Source organism: Budorcas taxicolor, chromosome 13, assembly GCF_023091745.1.
Source record: "Budorcas taxicolor isolate Tak-1 chromosome 13, Takin1.1, whole genome shotgun sequence".
Lineage (NCBI taxonomy): Eukaryota > Metazoa > Chordata > Mammalia > Artiodactyla > Bovidae > Budorcas > Budorcas taxicolor.
In genome coordinates, this window is record NC_068922.1 from 78,481,344 (window position 1) to 78,494,264 (window position 12,921).

At 59.6% G+C, this 12,921-nt stretch overlaps 1 protein-coding gene across 3 annotated transcripts in view; it reads right to left on the bottom strand.

Annotated features, from left to right (window-relative positions):
• Nucleotides 1-353: 353 nt before the first annotated feature.
• The window catches only part of RIPOR3 (RIPOR family member 3), a 73,082-nt gene continuing 60,514 nt past the window's right edge, over nt 354-12,921 (bottom strand). For all 3 annotated transcript variants that reach the window (XM_052651013.1, XM_052651012.1, XM_052651011.1), the window contains exons 11-22: nt 12,728-12,873; nt 11,137-11,266; nt 9,162-9,734; nt 7,773-7,903; nt 6,832-6,955; nt 6,205-6,340; nt 5,482-5,643; nt 4,698-4,859; nt 4,004-4,206; nt 2,813-2,896; nt 900-990; nt 354-476 (exon numbers count right to left, since the gene is read on the bottom strand). In XM_052651013.1, the coding sequence (XP_052506973.1) occupies nt 373-476; nt 900-990; nt 2,813-2,896; nt 4,004-4,206; nt 4,698-4,859; nt 5,482-5,643; nt 6,205-6,340; nt 6,832-6,955; nt 7,773-7,903; nt 9,162-9,734; nt 11,137-11,266; nt 12,728-12,873 (2,046 nt within the window). In that variant the 3' untranslated portion in view covers nt 354-372. The remainder of the gene's footprint in view (nt 477-899; nt 991-2,812; nt 2,897-4,003; nt 4,207-4,697; nt 4,860-5,481; nt 5,644-6,204; nt 6,341-6,831; nt 6,956-7,772; nt 7,904-9,161; nt 9,735-11,136; nt 11,267-12,727; nt 12,874-12,921) is intronic.

The following is a 12,921-nucleotide window of genomic DNA, read 5'->3' on the forward strand; positions in this document are numbered from 1 at the left end:
GCTTGAGGGAACCAGATAGTGCCGAGCCGGCTGCCCTGCTGACTCCCAGCCTCGGCCTCCAGGTAGCAGGACCAGCCATCACTGACCTGCCTCTGCAACCTGCAGAAAGTCGGGCAGATGCTCAAAGCCAAAGGCAGACCGGAGTGCAGCCCTCAAAAGTGCCGTGCTTGCTCTGCCCCGGGACAGAAGTCCCACGTACGCCCCGGGGCTTCATAACTGGCCTGGATGTTTAGGAAGCAGCTTGGCCAGTTGGTGCTTCTCGGGGAACGCTCAGCCTGCCCCCAGCCACACCCTCCCAAAACCCTCCCTGTGTTGGGGCCAGGCTGCAGCACAGACAAGGACGCTGGATGTGAGCCCATCAGCCGAGGCTTTTTAAAAGATTGTGATTTCAACATCTGCCTCCTGGCCAAAGGCCACATCTCTCTGTTCTGAGCAGAGTCTGTCCATCTTCTCAAAAGCCAAGCGGCCTTTCTCCCCTGAAATATCAAGGTCGTCTGTCAGTGGACTGCCCCTCCGCCTTGCTCTCATCTACTCTGGTGGGCCACAGTGGCCTCAGTGCTTCCAGACGCCCGGGCCTCCGGGGCCGGTGGACCCTATGACCCGGCCCTGTGTCCCGCACGGTCTACCGAACCTTAGTCCCACCTTAGATCTGGCCTTCATCCCCATGGATCATAAACGGGGCAGGTTGAGAGGTTAACAGAGCACCTCTTGCCACCTCAACCGTAAAGGAAACTTGCCCCGGCCCAGCGCGGTGAAGCGGGTCGCTGGCGGTGCCTGTCCCGCGTGCGGATTTGTGTCTTTGGGGAGCTGACCATGGCCTCCCCAGCACAACCTGTCCATGGACCCTGGCACCCCCCAGCCCCTGCCCACATTCGGGAGCACGGCACGTTGGACCTCACCAAATGACAGCGTGGTTTCCCGGGCGGCCACACGCACGGCCTCCACGTCAGACTGGCACAGGCTGGCGATCTGATCGATGCTTTCCACGCCCTGTTCGAGGTTGGGGGAAAGCAGGCTCCTCAGGGGACATTTTAAGGAACAGGTGTCTGCTTTCATAAACCCCTGCACAACCAGCCCTAGCGTGCTCTCTCCCTTCTCCAAAGGCTTCCATGCTTCTCACGAGGCCTCAGGCTCACTGAAGTGCCATTGGCAAACGTCATCTTTTCCACCCTGACACATTCTGAAAGGCCCACGTTGGAATAAGACCTGCTTTCTTCTGGACCTTTCTACCTCCTCTGCCTCGCCCAACCCCGCCCTCCAGGTCAGACCAGGAAAGGAGTAACCAGTGTCCTGGTCCAGGCACGGCTGCCCACCCGCTGACCTCCAGCCCCAAGGACCGGAGTGCAGGCTAGCCCCCTCTAGTGGGCACCTGGTCACTCCCTGGGTATTTGATAATAACCAGATGGACCTCATAGAATTTCCTGTCGGTTCCTTCCAGAAAGAATTTAGTCTGTATCGGACCATTTTTCATCTAGCAAAATGACAATGAGTTTTTTAAAATAAGAGTTACAAACGCAAATAGGAGTAAAACCAGCACCCCCTCGTATCTGCATCTTTACACAACTGAGTGTAAAGGAGTGTGTTGTCTCAAGAGTCTCAAAAGCATTTAGGGGCTTCCCTGGTGGTTCACTGGATAAGACTCCACCTGTCAATGCAGAGGACACAGGTTCAATTCCTGGTCCTGGAGGATCCCACGTGCTGCGGAGCAGCTCACCCCGTGGGCCACAGCCACCGAGCCTGCGACAGCTGGAGCCCGTGTGCCTACAGCCTTTGCTCCGTGAGAAGACAAGCCCCCCATGACGAGAAGCCCGCGCTTGTCGCAACGAGAGAAAGCCCGGGCACAGCCACAGAGACCCAGGGCAACCAAACAGATGTTATTGTTTTTAATTCATATTTTCTGGCCCTGGGATAACACTGAGCACTAAGTCTAGCGTAAGGAAGTAATTCAGAACTCCATATAAATTTTAAAAGCTTTATGCACAGAGAGGGATAACTTCGGGGGAATTCCCTGGTGGATCAGTGGTCAGGGCTCCACACTTCCACTTCAGGGGACACTGGTTCGAATCCTGGTTGGGGAACTAAAATCCCACATGCCTCAAGGTGTGGCCAAAAACACTTTTGCGTTTCTACATTTTACACTTTTTTCCGTTTATTTTTGGCTGTGTTGGGTCTTCACTGCTGCACAGGCCTTTCTCCACTTGTGACGAGCCGGGGCCGCTCTGGCTGTGGTGCCCGGCCTCTCGCTGCAGTGACTTGTTGCAGAGTCTGGGCTCTGGAGCACGTGGGCGTCAGTAGACGTGGCACGTGGGCTCGCTGGTGGGGGTCCAGCGCTCTAGTGCACAGCCTCAATAGTTGGGGCGCACAGAATTGCTTGCTCTGAGGTATGTGGGATCTTCCCAGACCAGGGATCAAACCCCATGTCTCCTGCATTAGCAGGTGGATTCTTTGCTCCCGAGCCACCAGAGAAGCTCTACACTGTTTTTCTACAATGAGCTTATCGTGCTTTTAGGAAATCTTAAATTGAGGCTATTAAACCATATAATCCAAGAGCACAGAAGTGAGCCTCTTGGGGCCACCTGCTTGCTCACAGAGCCAGAGCAGACGCACCCCAGGCCACTGCTGAGGGGCCTCCACCTACGGAGCTGCTGGCGGAGCTGACGGCCGTTTCTGTACAGCCACCTCTTTCCGGTGCTTTTCCACTGCAATGATTTTTTTTTTTTGGTCCCAATGGAATCATTTCGAAATGCACTAACTTCAGTGTTAATCACAACCAGGCTTCTCTCCATCGCCAGCAAGGGCAGGTTAGACTCACCCGGAGATGTCTTAGCGCCACGCACGCAGCTTGCTGGAGTTGTGCATCATTTTCGGTCAGGGCGTTGGTGTAGAAGAGCAAAGCCTAGGAGATAATGTGGCTGTGAAGGGGGGCTGGTGAAAGCATAACCCATGGTGCTGCCCACCGCTCGCCTTCCAGAGTGCTCACAGCCTGCGCGCCCCGCATGGAGTTGGAGGCTGTGGTACTCAGTTCATCTGCAAGCACTGGTCTCAGGACTTCCCTGGGGGTCCAGGGGCTACGACTCCACTCCCAATGCGGGGGAGCCTGGGTTCCATCCCCCGTCGGGACTGGATGCCACAGGCCACAGCTAAGACCAGTGCAGCCAAATACATATTTTTTTGAAAACTCATCTAGTGTTTACAAAATGCATTCTGAAACTACCATCTAGGGAAAATGCTACATCAGAGAGACCCGCTGTCCACGGGGGACAGCAGAACTGAACACAGAGGGAGCTTGGGTGAGGGAGCCTGGGTGAGGCCGCCGGCAGGAAAAGCATCTCTTCATCACCCTTTCCGGTCACAGCTCTGGCCCCGCCCCATCGGTCACGTGACCGTGGCCATGTCCATCCGGCTGGAAAATAAAGCTGGTGCTTCCTTTGCAATATTGCTTTAGGGGCTCATAGGAAGCAGGCGGGGGCAGGGAGGGGGGCATGGGGGATGTGCCTGGCACTTGGGTGCGCCCGAGACTGTGGTAAGTGTTGCCCAGTATTGCCCTTCTCCGACCCCGGTGGGCTGGTCCCCTGAATCTAGAATAGTCACAGGGCCAGGAACCTAAAAGGCGGAGGGGTCCCGTCTCTTGGTTTTTCAAGTAAACCAAACACAACGAACCAGCCAGCCACACGTGTTAGTCGAAAGTAAATGAGGGTGACTGTCAGAATTCTGAAAAAGGAACGTTCATGCAGGTGACATCTCAGCGACCGACTAGGTAACATGGCTGTAGAAACACTGGGCTGGGTGAGCTGGCACGCGTGGGGCGTGCAGTCATGACGGCTTGGCAACCCGGCCCTGCCCCTAGGGCTGGGGCCGCCCGTGGTGAGGATGGCCACGCGCGAGACCGTGGTCATGTCGGCAGCATCTCGCGAGTGCAGCACCCCCATCAGTGTTTCTCCGAGACGAAGCCCGCCTGCCCCCAGCTCACATGCCCACAGAGGCCACTGCCTGCCACACTCACCTTTTCCCGAAAGCTCTTGTTTCTGGCCGCGTCAGCCAGGCGGGCGCTGGCTGCTCTGCACGCCCGGGGGGGTCCATCCAGCTGGAGCAGCGCCCAGGCCCTCAGTGTCTGTGGCAGGGGCTGGAGCTGGCCCAGCCGCTTCCCCTGCAGCTTCCTGACTGTCCTGGCCTGGGCCCTGCACTGCAGCTCCTCCGCGAGCGTTACTGGAAGAGACAAGAAGGGGGCGGCTGGGGTGCCCTCTGACTGCAGCCGGTCCGGGCAGCTGCAGGCTGAACATCAGCTATGGAGGAGCAAATCCCAGGATGCATCCTTGTGCTCACAGAGGCCCTCCCCAAACCGGTCCCGCAGGGGCCTCCTGAAATCTCCAGGAAGGCGTTCTAGCTAGGGGTCAAATATACCCTGAAGATGAATCAACGCCAGCCCCTACTTCAGGGACTCGGGCCAGCCCAGCATACCCTCCTGTCCACTTCTGACCTCTGCTCTGTGCTTCCTACAACCTCCTGCCCTTGGAGCTCATTTCCACGTGGGCTGAACAGGGAATGTAATTAAATCAGGTTCTCAAAAGAACAGCTGGAGGGGAAAGGCATTCTGAAAAACTGGCTTCGCAGAGCCGAGACAGAGGGCTCCGCGATGGGCCGTCCCCCGTCGTTACCGTGTTGCCTGTGGGGTGCCGGCCCGCCGCCCCAGCCCCTACCTTCCTTGGCGAGCTGGGCGAAGTGCTTCTCCAGGTCGGAGACGCTCTGCCTCCGAAGGTAGCTGTGAAACTGGAACCAGGTGACGGTCTGTTCCTCCGGGAGCCCGGCTCCAGGCAGCAGCCCGCCGCAGCTGACCACCTGCTCCAGGAGCCTGCGACAGGCTGGTGACACAGAGAGGGCGAGGGGGAAGACGGGGGTCGCGACGCCCCAGGAGCCCAGCCGGGTCAGTCTGGAGGCTCCGTGACGCCCCGTGGATGGGATCTCTGGAGCACCCCCCATTCCCACGAGGGACACACTCCAGCTGAGACCCCTCAGTCTGAATCCCAGAGGCAGGGCAGGTGGTTAGAACTGCTTAAGGTCCAGAGCCACTGCCTGGAGTATGCCTGCCACTCTTCAGTGGTCAACACAAAGATGCTACAGCTCCACATTCCAGGGAAGAGTCCAGCCAAGACTCATGATGCTGCTGTCGAGCAGATAGGGGCCTGCCTACCTTCCCCGGGGGCCCTTCTCTAAGGTTCTGGTGGAAGCTATGCAATCAACCGGTCCCCAGAAGCTGCACCAGCCCACGGACACAGGCTGCTCCCAGGGTTCACTGGCTCCCCACTCCCCGCCCTGGAAGAGCAGGTGCTATGTGGTCAAGTGAGCGATGCCTCCCTTTGATGCCATGCGGGCATCTGCAGGGGAGGCGGGCACAGAAGGGGCAGAAGGGAGGCCTGCGGTGGTGATGCTCCAGGCCCTGGGGGCTCCACACAGCGTTTCCCGGGGGGCGTGGGGAGGGGCTACCTATCTCTAGCTGTCCCGGGTATTTCCCCCTGACTCTGTGCAGGAACGTCTTCTTGAGCTGGTCCAGCAGCGCTGTCCCCGGGCAGGACAGGGTGGTACCGGGCCCCGTGCAGCCCCTCCAGAGCTTCAGGCAGCCCCTCCTCCGCGTGGCCTGTGGGAGGACTGAAAGGCCAGGCTCAGAAAGCCACCCGGCGTCGGGGGAAGAGTGAGCAACGAGAGGCCTGGGGGATCCCTGCCCCTGGGATCCAAGGGCTCGGGGAGGGGTTCACGGCCTGGCCCCACGTGCAGGCGTCACCTGCAGAGATGAGCAGCCTCATCCGGTAACCACCCGCCAGCCCCACGACACCCCCGGGACTGTGCTGCTCCCAGTCTCCCCTGACGGACAAGGGCAGGTCCCATGTGGGTGGGGTCCCAGCCCCTGTTGGGCAGCAAGCCGTGTGTGCCTTGAATGTGTGATGGGGATTCCTTCACTGACACCTACCCGGGGGCCTCCCCATTATACAGATGGGGAAGCTGAGGCTCAGAGCAGCGACTTGTTTGTCCAGGGTCACCCGGCCTCCCCACGGTGTGGGTCTGGTCCCAGCCCAGCCACTCCCCCACTTCACGTCCCTTGGGTGCCATTGACTGTAGAGTGTCAGGAAGGGAGAGGAGCCCCCCACCCTGCCACGGGCTTTCATCCTCATCACTTCCTGCCATTCACACGGCCGGACAGCAAGTACTTACTCTCCTCAATGGACATCGCTTTGCTGACCTTCTCAAAGTCAAGCACAGAAAGTGTCTCTAGAACCTGCTTCTGCTGCGCAGCTTCTTCCAGAAGGCACTCCTGGACCATCCTCGACAGATTAGGGGAGTCCAGTTTCTGGGAAGCAGCCCACAGTGTGCCAGGTTAGCCCAGAACATGCCCTCTGAGGTCAGCTACTATGCCCATGACCCCCACCTGCCCCTTCCCTGTCCTTCCTATCCCCACAGTAGCGCTGTCATCTGGGGATTCCGCCTCGCCAGAGCAGCTGAGAGGACAGGATGCAGGCTGGAGCTGCCAGGAGCCTGCCAGAGCGTGAAGCCAACCAGCGCAGGCAAGCAGAGCCGAGAGAGGGTGAGACCCAATCGTGATGTTGTTTGCAACCCTGGATCCAGCTGGACCTGAAGCCCACCTCTGGGCCTTTCAAGTCTGTGAACCAAATCATTTCCTTCTGAACCAGTTTGGATTGGAGCGCCAGCATCGGCCACCTAAAGAGTCACCACCACTGCCTTCGGTGGATCGCCTGGGCTGCCTGAGGACCACAGGACTATCTGCCCCTCCCACCTTGAATCTTCCACCCCACTCCGGCCCACCCCCAGGTCCTCACCCACCTGCAGCAGTGCTTTGCAGACCTGGAGGTGAACTGTGAGCAGCACGTCCAGCTCTGGGGCACCAGCTGTGAGCTCCCGGGACGACGCTCTCAGCGATGGTGGTGGAGGTGGATTCTTGTCCTTTCTGAGTGGAAGTGAGAACTGGGTGACTGGTCCGTTAGCATTCAGCTGCCTCCAAGGACAGAGGAAACCCTCCCTCCCTGGAGAGCTCTATCAGGGGAACCGACTCCAGGTCCCAGGGAGATGAAGTTAAACTGGGGAGAAAACTAAGAAACAGAGACACGGCAAATGGGAGCAACAACGCACACAGAGCAGGGGCTGGGAAGGCCGCCCCCCGCCCGCCCACTTCCCAGCGTGTGCAATTGGCAGCAGAAGCCTGAGGTTCAAACGAATCCCTAGCTCTGGGACTCTGGATAAGTCTGCCTCCCGGAGCCTCAGTTTACTCGTCCAGAAAGTGGGGGCAGGAACCCCAAGCTTGGGCCACAGGGTGTTGAGTAAGACACCAGCACACCCGGCCCCATGTCTGCTCATGACGGGCTGAGCCCGAGCCCCGAGGGGGTGGACGTGGCACCGCCCCCCAGTGGGGTCCCAAGAGGTGGGGAGAAATGTAACCCATTCCTGTACTTCCGTGCTGCTGAGCTGTGGGTGCCCGACGTGCTCGTGGGGGCGGGGCTGCGAGATTGCTCCGCAGAGGTCTGGGTTCTACTGCGCATGCCGGTGCCATTTTGTAAGATTTAAAAAGAAAGCCCACTGCTCAGAGTGAAAGCTCAAGGCCAGCTGAGGTGTCCTTGTCTGCTCCGTTGGTCTCATGCCAGCAGGGCCAGGACCGTAATAAAACAGACGCAGAGTGGGTCCGTGGGAGATGCCGACGGGGTGAGGGGCCGGCAGGCCACTGGGCCCGAGGCTGGACTCCGGGTCAGCACTGGGAGGGGCTAACTCACCGCAGGCCCTGGGAGCCCCCAAAAAGGGCCAGCTCGTGGGGGGCGATGTGGGCGTTGAGGAAGGAGAAGCTTTCCAGGATGCACTCCATTAGGCTTTCAGTGGACGCGTGCTCCCGGCGAGCTCTGCGGGGCTGCGGGCGGACGGACGGACGGACCAATGGCCAGGCCTCAGGGGTGCCCGGGCCAGGGGGTACGTCCCCAGGGCCCTCCCCAAGGGGCCCTGCCACCCAGGGTGTGGGGCCTGAGGCGGACCGTTAACGTTTCCAAGAAAAAACAGAAACCTCGACTTTGTGGGGAGCCGCCCAGTTTTCAACTATGGACAACTAATTGTAAATTACTTTGTAAAGACGGCGTGGCTCGGGCAGACAACCCAGGCCAAATGCCGCCAGGTGAGCCTCTGGATTCCAGGTGTCTCCTCTCCCAGGGAAGCGTGAAAGGGGAGGAGTTTGGAGGCAGCCCCTGCCTGCGGGACAGGAAGGGTCAAGTCATCAAAGCCTCCCAGGGGCCGCTCCCCTGTGGCTGAGTCCCACAGAGTACATGGGGCTGACTCAGACCCCACAAGTCAGAACTGGGCTCCTGAAGGTTGATCCCAGGGAGAAAATCTTGAGCAGCAAGACAATAAGGCTACTTGCAGATATTTCCTTGCTTGATGGGGAAAAAATGTATGCACGTGTATATATGCACGCGTGCACACGCACACACGCCCCCATTATTCACAGTAATTACGGCGCATAAAGTCACTGTGACCCCTGGGATTTGAAACTGAACCAGTCTTTGCTCCCACAGGAAATGCAGAGGCCATGAGCCTTGGGTCAACACTTTTTATCCGCCCGTCAATACAGAACCTTGTTTTATGCGTCTGTGTGTGTGTGTGTGTGCGCGTGTGCTCACTCGTCTTTGACTCTGTAACCCCAAGGGCTGTAGCCGCCAGATTCCTCTGTCCGTGGAGTTTTCCAGGCAAGAATACTGGTGTGGGCTGCCATTTCCTTCTCCAGGGAACCTTCCTGACCCAGGGATGGAACCCACGTCTCGTGTGTCTCCTGGCAGGCAGATTCTTCCCCACTGTGCCACCTGGGATGCCTGTGTCTGCTTAAAGGCATCTCATTTCATATAGACATATCACTGACTCATCAACACTGAACTCAAGGCCAAGGCTGAACAAGGCTTATCCAACACACAGATTTCCTCCACAAGGTGCATCAGGGACACTGGCCAGCATCTCAGCCCAGCCCTTGGGGGCTGTTTCAAACAGCAAAGTCACCAAACCTAAGTACTGTGTGGGCCAAAAGTTCACTTCAGTTTTTCCCTAACATGCCAGGCTCCCTGTCCCACTGCCAGTCACGGCACCATCAGCAAGCAGGGCGTGCCCCCCGCAGAGAGCGCACATACCTTCAGCCGCTCCCTGAAGGCAAGGATCTGGTACTCCAGCTCCCGGAGCTGCGGCGGGGCAGGGTCCACGGACCTCAGTAAGTCCAGCACCTCCTGCAGAGGCCTCTCGAGGGACAGCCCAGGCCCAGCCTCCGTGTCCTCGGGGTCTCCTTCGTCGGGGCCTCCCTGGCTCCCCGGGAGCGCTTCGTTGTGGAAGGGGGAGCCCCGTGACAGGTCGGGGGTTCCCACCCCCAGGTCTCTCCAGCCCGGCTGCTCCACAAACGAGCCCTCCGCCAGGTGCAGCATGTCCGGCAGGAGGCCCAGGGGTGGGGGTTCCTCTTGGGCCTCCTCTTCGATGGAGGTGTTGGGGCCCATGGCCGAGGGCAGGAAGCCCACATCCGAGGTGGACGCCGACGTGCTGGTCTCCGTGTCTCGGGGGTCCTCGGAGCTAAAGGAGTCCATCTCGGGCAGTTCCTGACTGCGGCTCCGCATGCCGGGGCCCCGAAGGTCGCCGTCAGACAGGCAGCTGAGGACGGAGGGGACCCTTGGCCTGTCCAGCAGCAAGGCCTGCTGTGCCCGCGGCTGCACAACAGACTGGAGACAGACAGACAGACAGGCCGGCCTCAGCAGCTGCCCTGGGGATGAGAGTGAGACCCCCAAGGGCGGCCCCCAGACGTCTGCTCTGTGTACTCACAGCCGCGGGATGACGGGGGTCCACCAAGGTGCCTGGCACCCGGAAGTGCCGGTGAGAGCCTGGCACCTCTGCTATCCCACTCACTCACTCCTTTCCAGCCCCAGCCCAAGTCAGCTCGCAGTGAACCTTCACCACACCTCGCTGAGGGTGGTGCTCTTCTGCCCTCGGAGAAGCGAGGTGCGCGCAAGGAAGGATGGACGTGCGGGCATTTTAATGACCCCCTCTGCTGTGCCCTCCCCCTCATCACCCAGACCAACGGCTGACGTTCCTACAGCACCGCCTGTTATTGCCAGGCATTCCAGTAAGCACTCCTCATTTACAAAGTCATTTATTCAACCCTCACAAAGCGCCGTCGGGGCAGGGCTGTTGGTATCATTCCTCCGATACAGAAGTGGAAGTCCAGAGGGGCTGAGTGACTTGCTCAAGGTCACACAGCAGATGAAACGCAGAGATAGACAGAATTTAGAGCCCAGGCCGTCTGGCTTCAGAGTCCATGCTCTTGACCATAGATGACTCTATAACCAAAGTACGCTGGGACCATCCCGGCCGGACAACCAAGTTTCCTCTAAATGCACAAGCTGCCTGGCTCATCTTAAGCTGCCTTCCCCACCTAAGGTCCAGAGGAGGGCGGCAGGGTGGTCCTGCTCCGCATGCCTGGACCCTCCCTGGGGCATCGACACACACAGGGTGATGTGTGTACCAGCTTGTTTACTGCCTGCTTGTTGGTAACAGCAAAAACTGAACCTCAGTATCTTGTTAAATAACGTGCGGTTTTTAGCCAAATACGCAGCACCAACATGACAGAGAAGGTCTCCAGGGCATCACCAGGGCAAGGGCTGCTGAGAGACGCAGGCTAGAGAGGCTGCATCTGCTCCCAGATGGCCTAGAGCCTCTCTGGAGGACCACGGAGGAAGGTGAGTAGGGGCACTAAGGAGGGGACCCAGGCCCCTGGAGGTCACAGGAAAGAGGTATCTCACTGCACACGAAGTCAAGCTATTACCTACTGGAAACATGTTCCAAAGTGCAAAACAAACGAGGCCAAGGCCGTGGCCGGGGTGGTAGAACCATCTGGAGAACCCCACCCCAGTCAAGGCCAGAACCAAATCCAGAGGCCACAGAACAGAGGGCAGGCAGTGAATAAGAAAAGGTTCCCCGAAACACCCCAAACAAGGGAGGCTGAGCCCAAAGTTTGCTGCAGCTGGAGGTGCACTGCTGACCACGTGCTGACCCCTGGGGAGTCACCCCCCCCAACCCCCAAGCCTAACCTGCCCACCACATCCCTGCCCAGGGAGGCTCACTCACCAGGTAGTATCTCTCCCGGAAGCTGGGGGTGTTTGGGGGTGTCCAGTTGTATAAGGAGCCCTTTCTGCTCCCTATGGAGAACTTGCCCGGGGGGCTGGGCGACACCAGGAAGCTCTCGGTATCAAATGGGCTGGAGGAGAGCAGAGGCCAGGGTGTCATCGATGGCCAGAGGCCATCGGATGACAGACAGGACCAGGGGACTTGAGACAGAGGCTCAGTGTGGGAGCGGGGGAGGGGCACAGGCACAGTGGAGGGACTCCAGATCCCCACTCTGAAGCCTCCTGGAAACATCTCAGATATCCACTGCCCCGAGGGTCCTTAGCCAGAGGGGCCGATGAATGACCCCTCTTTGGAAGCCCTTTGAGAAGCTCAGCAGAGCAGCCTCGGACACTCAGAGCTGCCGTCTTCTGCATAAACCACGTCACCGCCCCCCGCAGGTTCCTCTTGGGTCAAGGGGTTCCCATCACAGTCCCAGGGGGAGCTGCAGACCCGCGGGGGAAGCACGGGAAGCGACGCTCCAGCCAGGCCCTTGCCTGTCCTTGGAGCTGCCAGGGCTGCGTCAGCCCTCCCTGCCTCATGGACACCAGCTTGCCTGTCTGCACGCTGGCCCCCCTCACAGCGTCTAGAGTCCAGCCCAGCCACGAGGGCCCACAGCCCAGGGGCCCCGCCTGGATGCCTGTCCTGCCTGCCCAGGGCAGCTATGGGCCAGCGGGACACCCAGGTCCTTGGACCTTCCTGACCTGGGGTTGCAGGCCGCTGCAGGGCCACCCCCTGCCCTGACTGCTTGAGTGGTGTGCTCACCCCCACTAGACAAATGCAGGCACCGAAGCAGGGGTGTCACTCCTCCAAGTCCACCCAGTTCACCCCCAGGGAGAAAGGACAGACTGGCCCCAACTGGTCAGAATGGGCACCAAAGTAGAGGAAGGGTGTGTCTGCCCCTTTGCTCCTGCAGCACCTACCTGCCCTGGGGAATCAGGAGAAGGGAATTTCCTCGAAACACAAGGTTTCATTTGGGGATTAAGAAAAAAAAAGTATCTCTGCTAACAAAACCCAAAACCTGTGGAAACCATCAGGATGGGATGTTCAGTGGAAAGCCCCACACTAGGCAGGGGTGCTTCTCATGAGCGTCCCCCATCCGGGGTGGTGGCCAGGTGGACCGCAGGGTGACCGCTCAGCCCTGTGCCTGGTGGGCGCCGGGGTCAGCAGGTAAGGAGATGGTGGGTGTAGGAGGGCGGAGGTGGGTTTCTCCTGGGAACCCAGCCCAGGAGGCTGCCATAAAGGGTCCTGGCCGCCCCGGTCTTTAATAGCCACTAATTCAAAAGTGGAAAAAAAATAAGAGAATTTAAACTCGGGGCAGGCCGTGGCATGGACAGGGCTGCAGAAAGAGGTCTGGGCCCCTGCCTGTCTGGGGGGCAGCCTGAGGACTAGGGTGAGGTCAGGCCACCAGGGGGAGCCGGAGAGGTCTCTCCTCGGTCCTGGTGGGGGCGGATTTGGGGCCGACCCCCTCTCCCTACGCCCCTCCCCCCCGCCCCCCCCCCCGCCCCCACACCCCTCCAGGAGGGGCATCGGCGAAGCGGCCGCCCGCACTCACTTCCACAGCACCTCCAGCTGCAGCTTGATGGTGCCCAGCTCTGTGATGTCCACCACGATGACCTGCGGCCGGGTGGTGAAGAAGTCGGTGATGTCGCAGGTCACCGCGCCCACCGCCAGCGAGCTCAGGCCGCGCAGCTCTGTCACCTGGGGGAGGGCAGAGTGGTGGGTGTGGGCACCGCGCCCCCGGCTCCC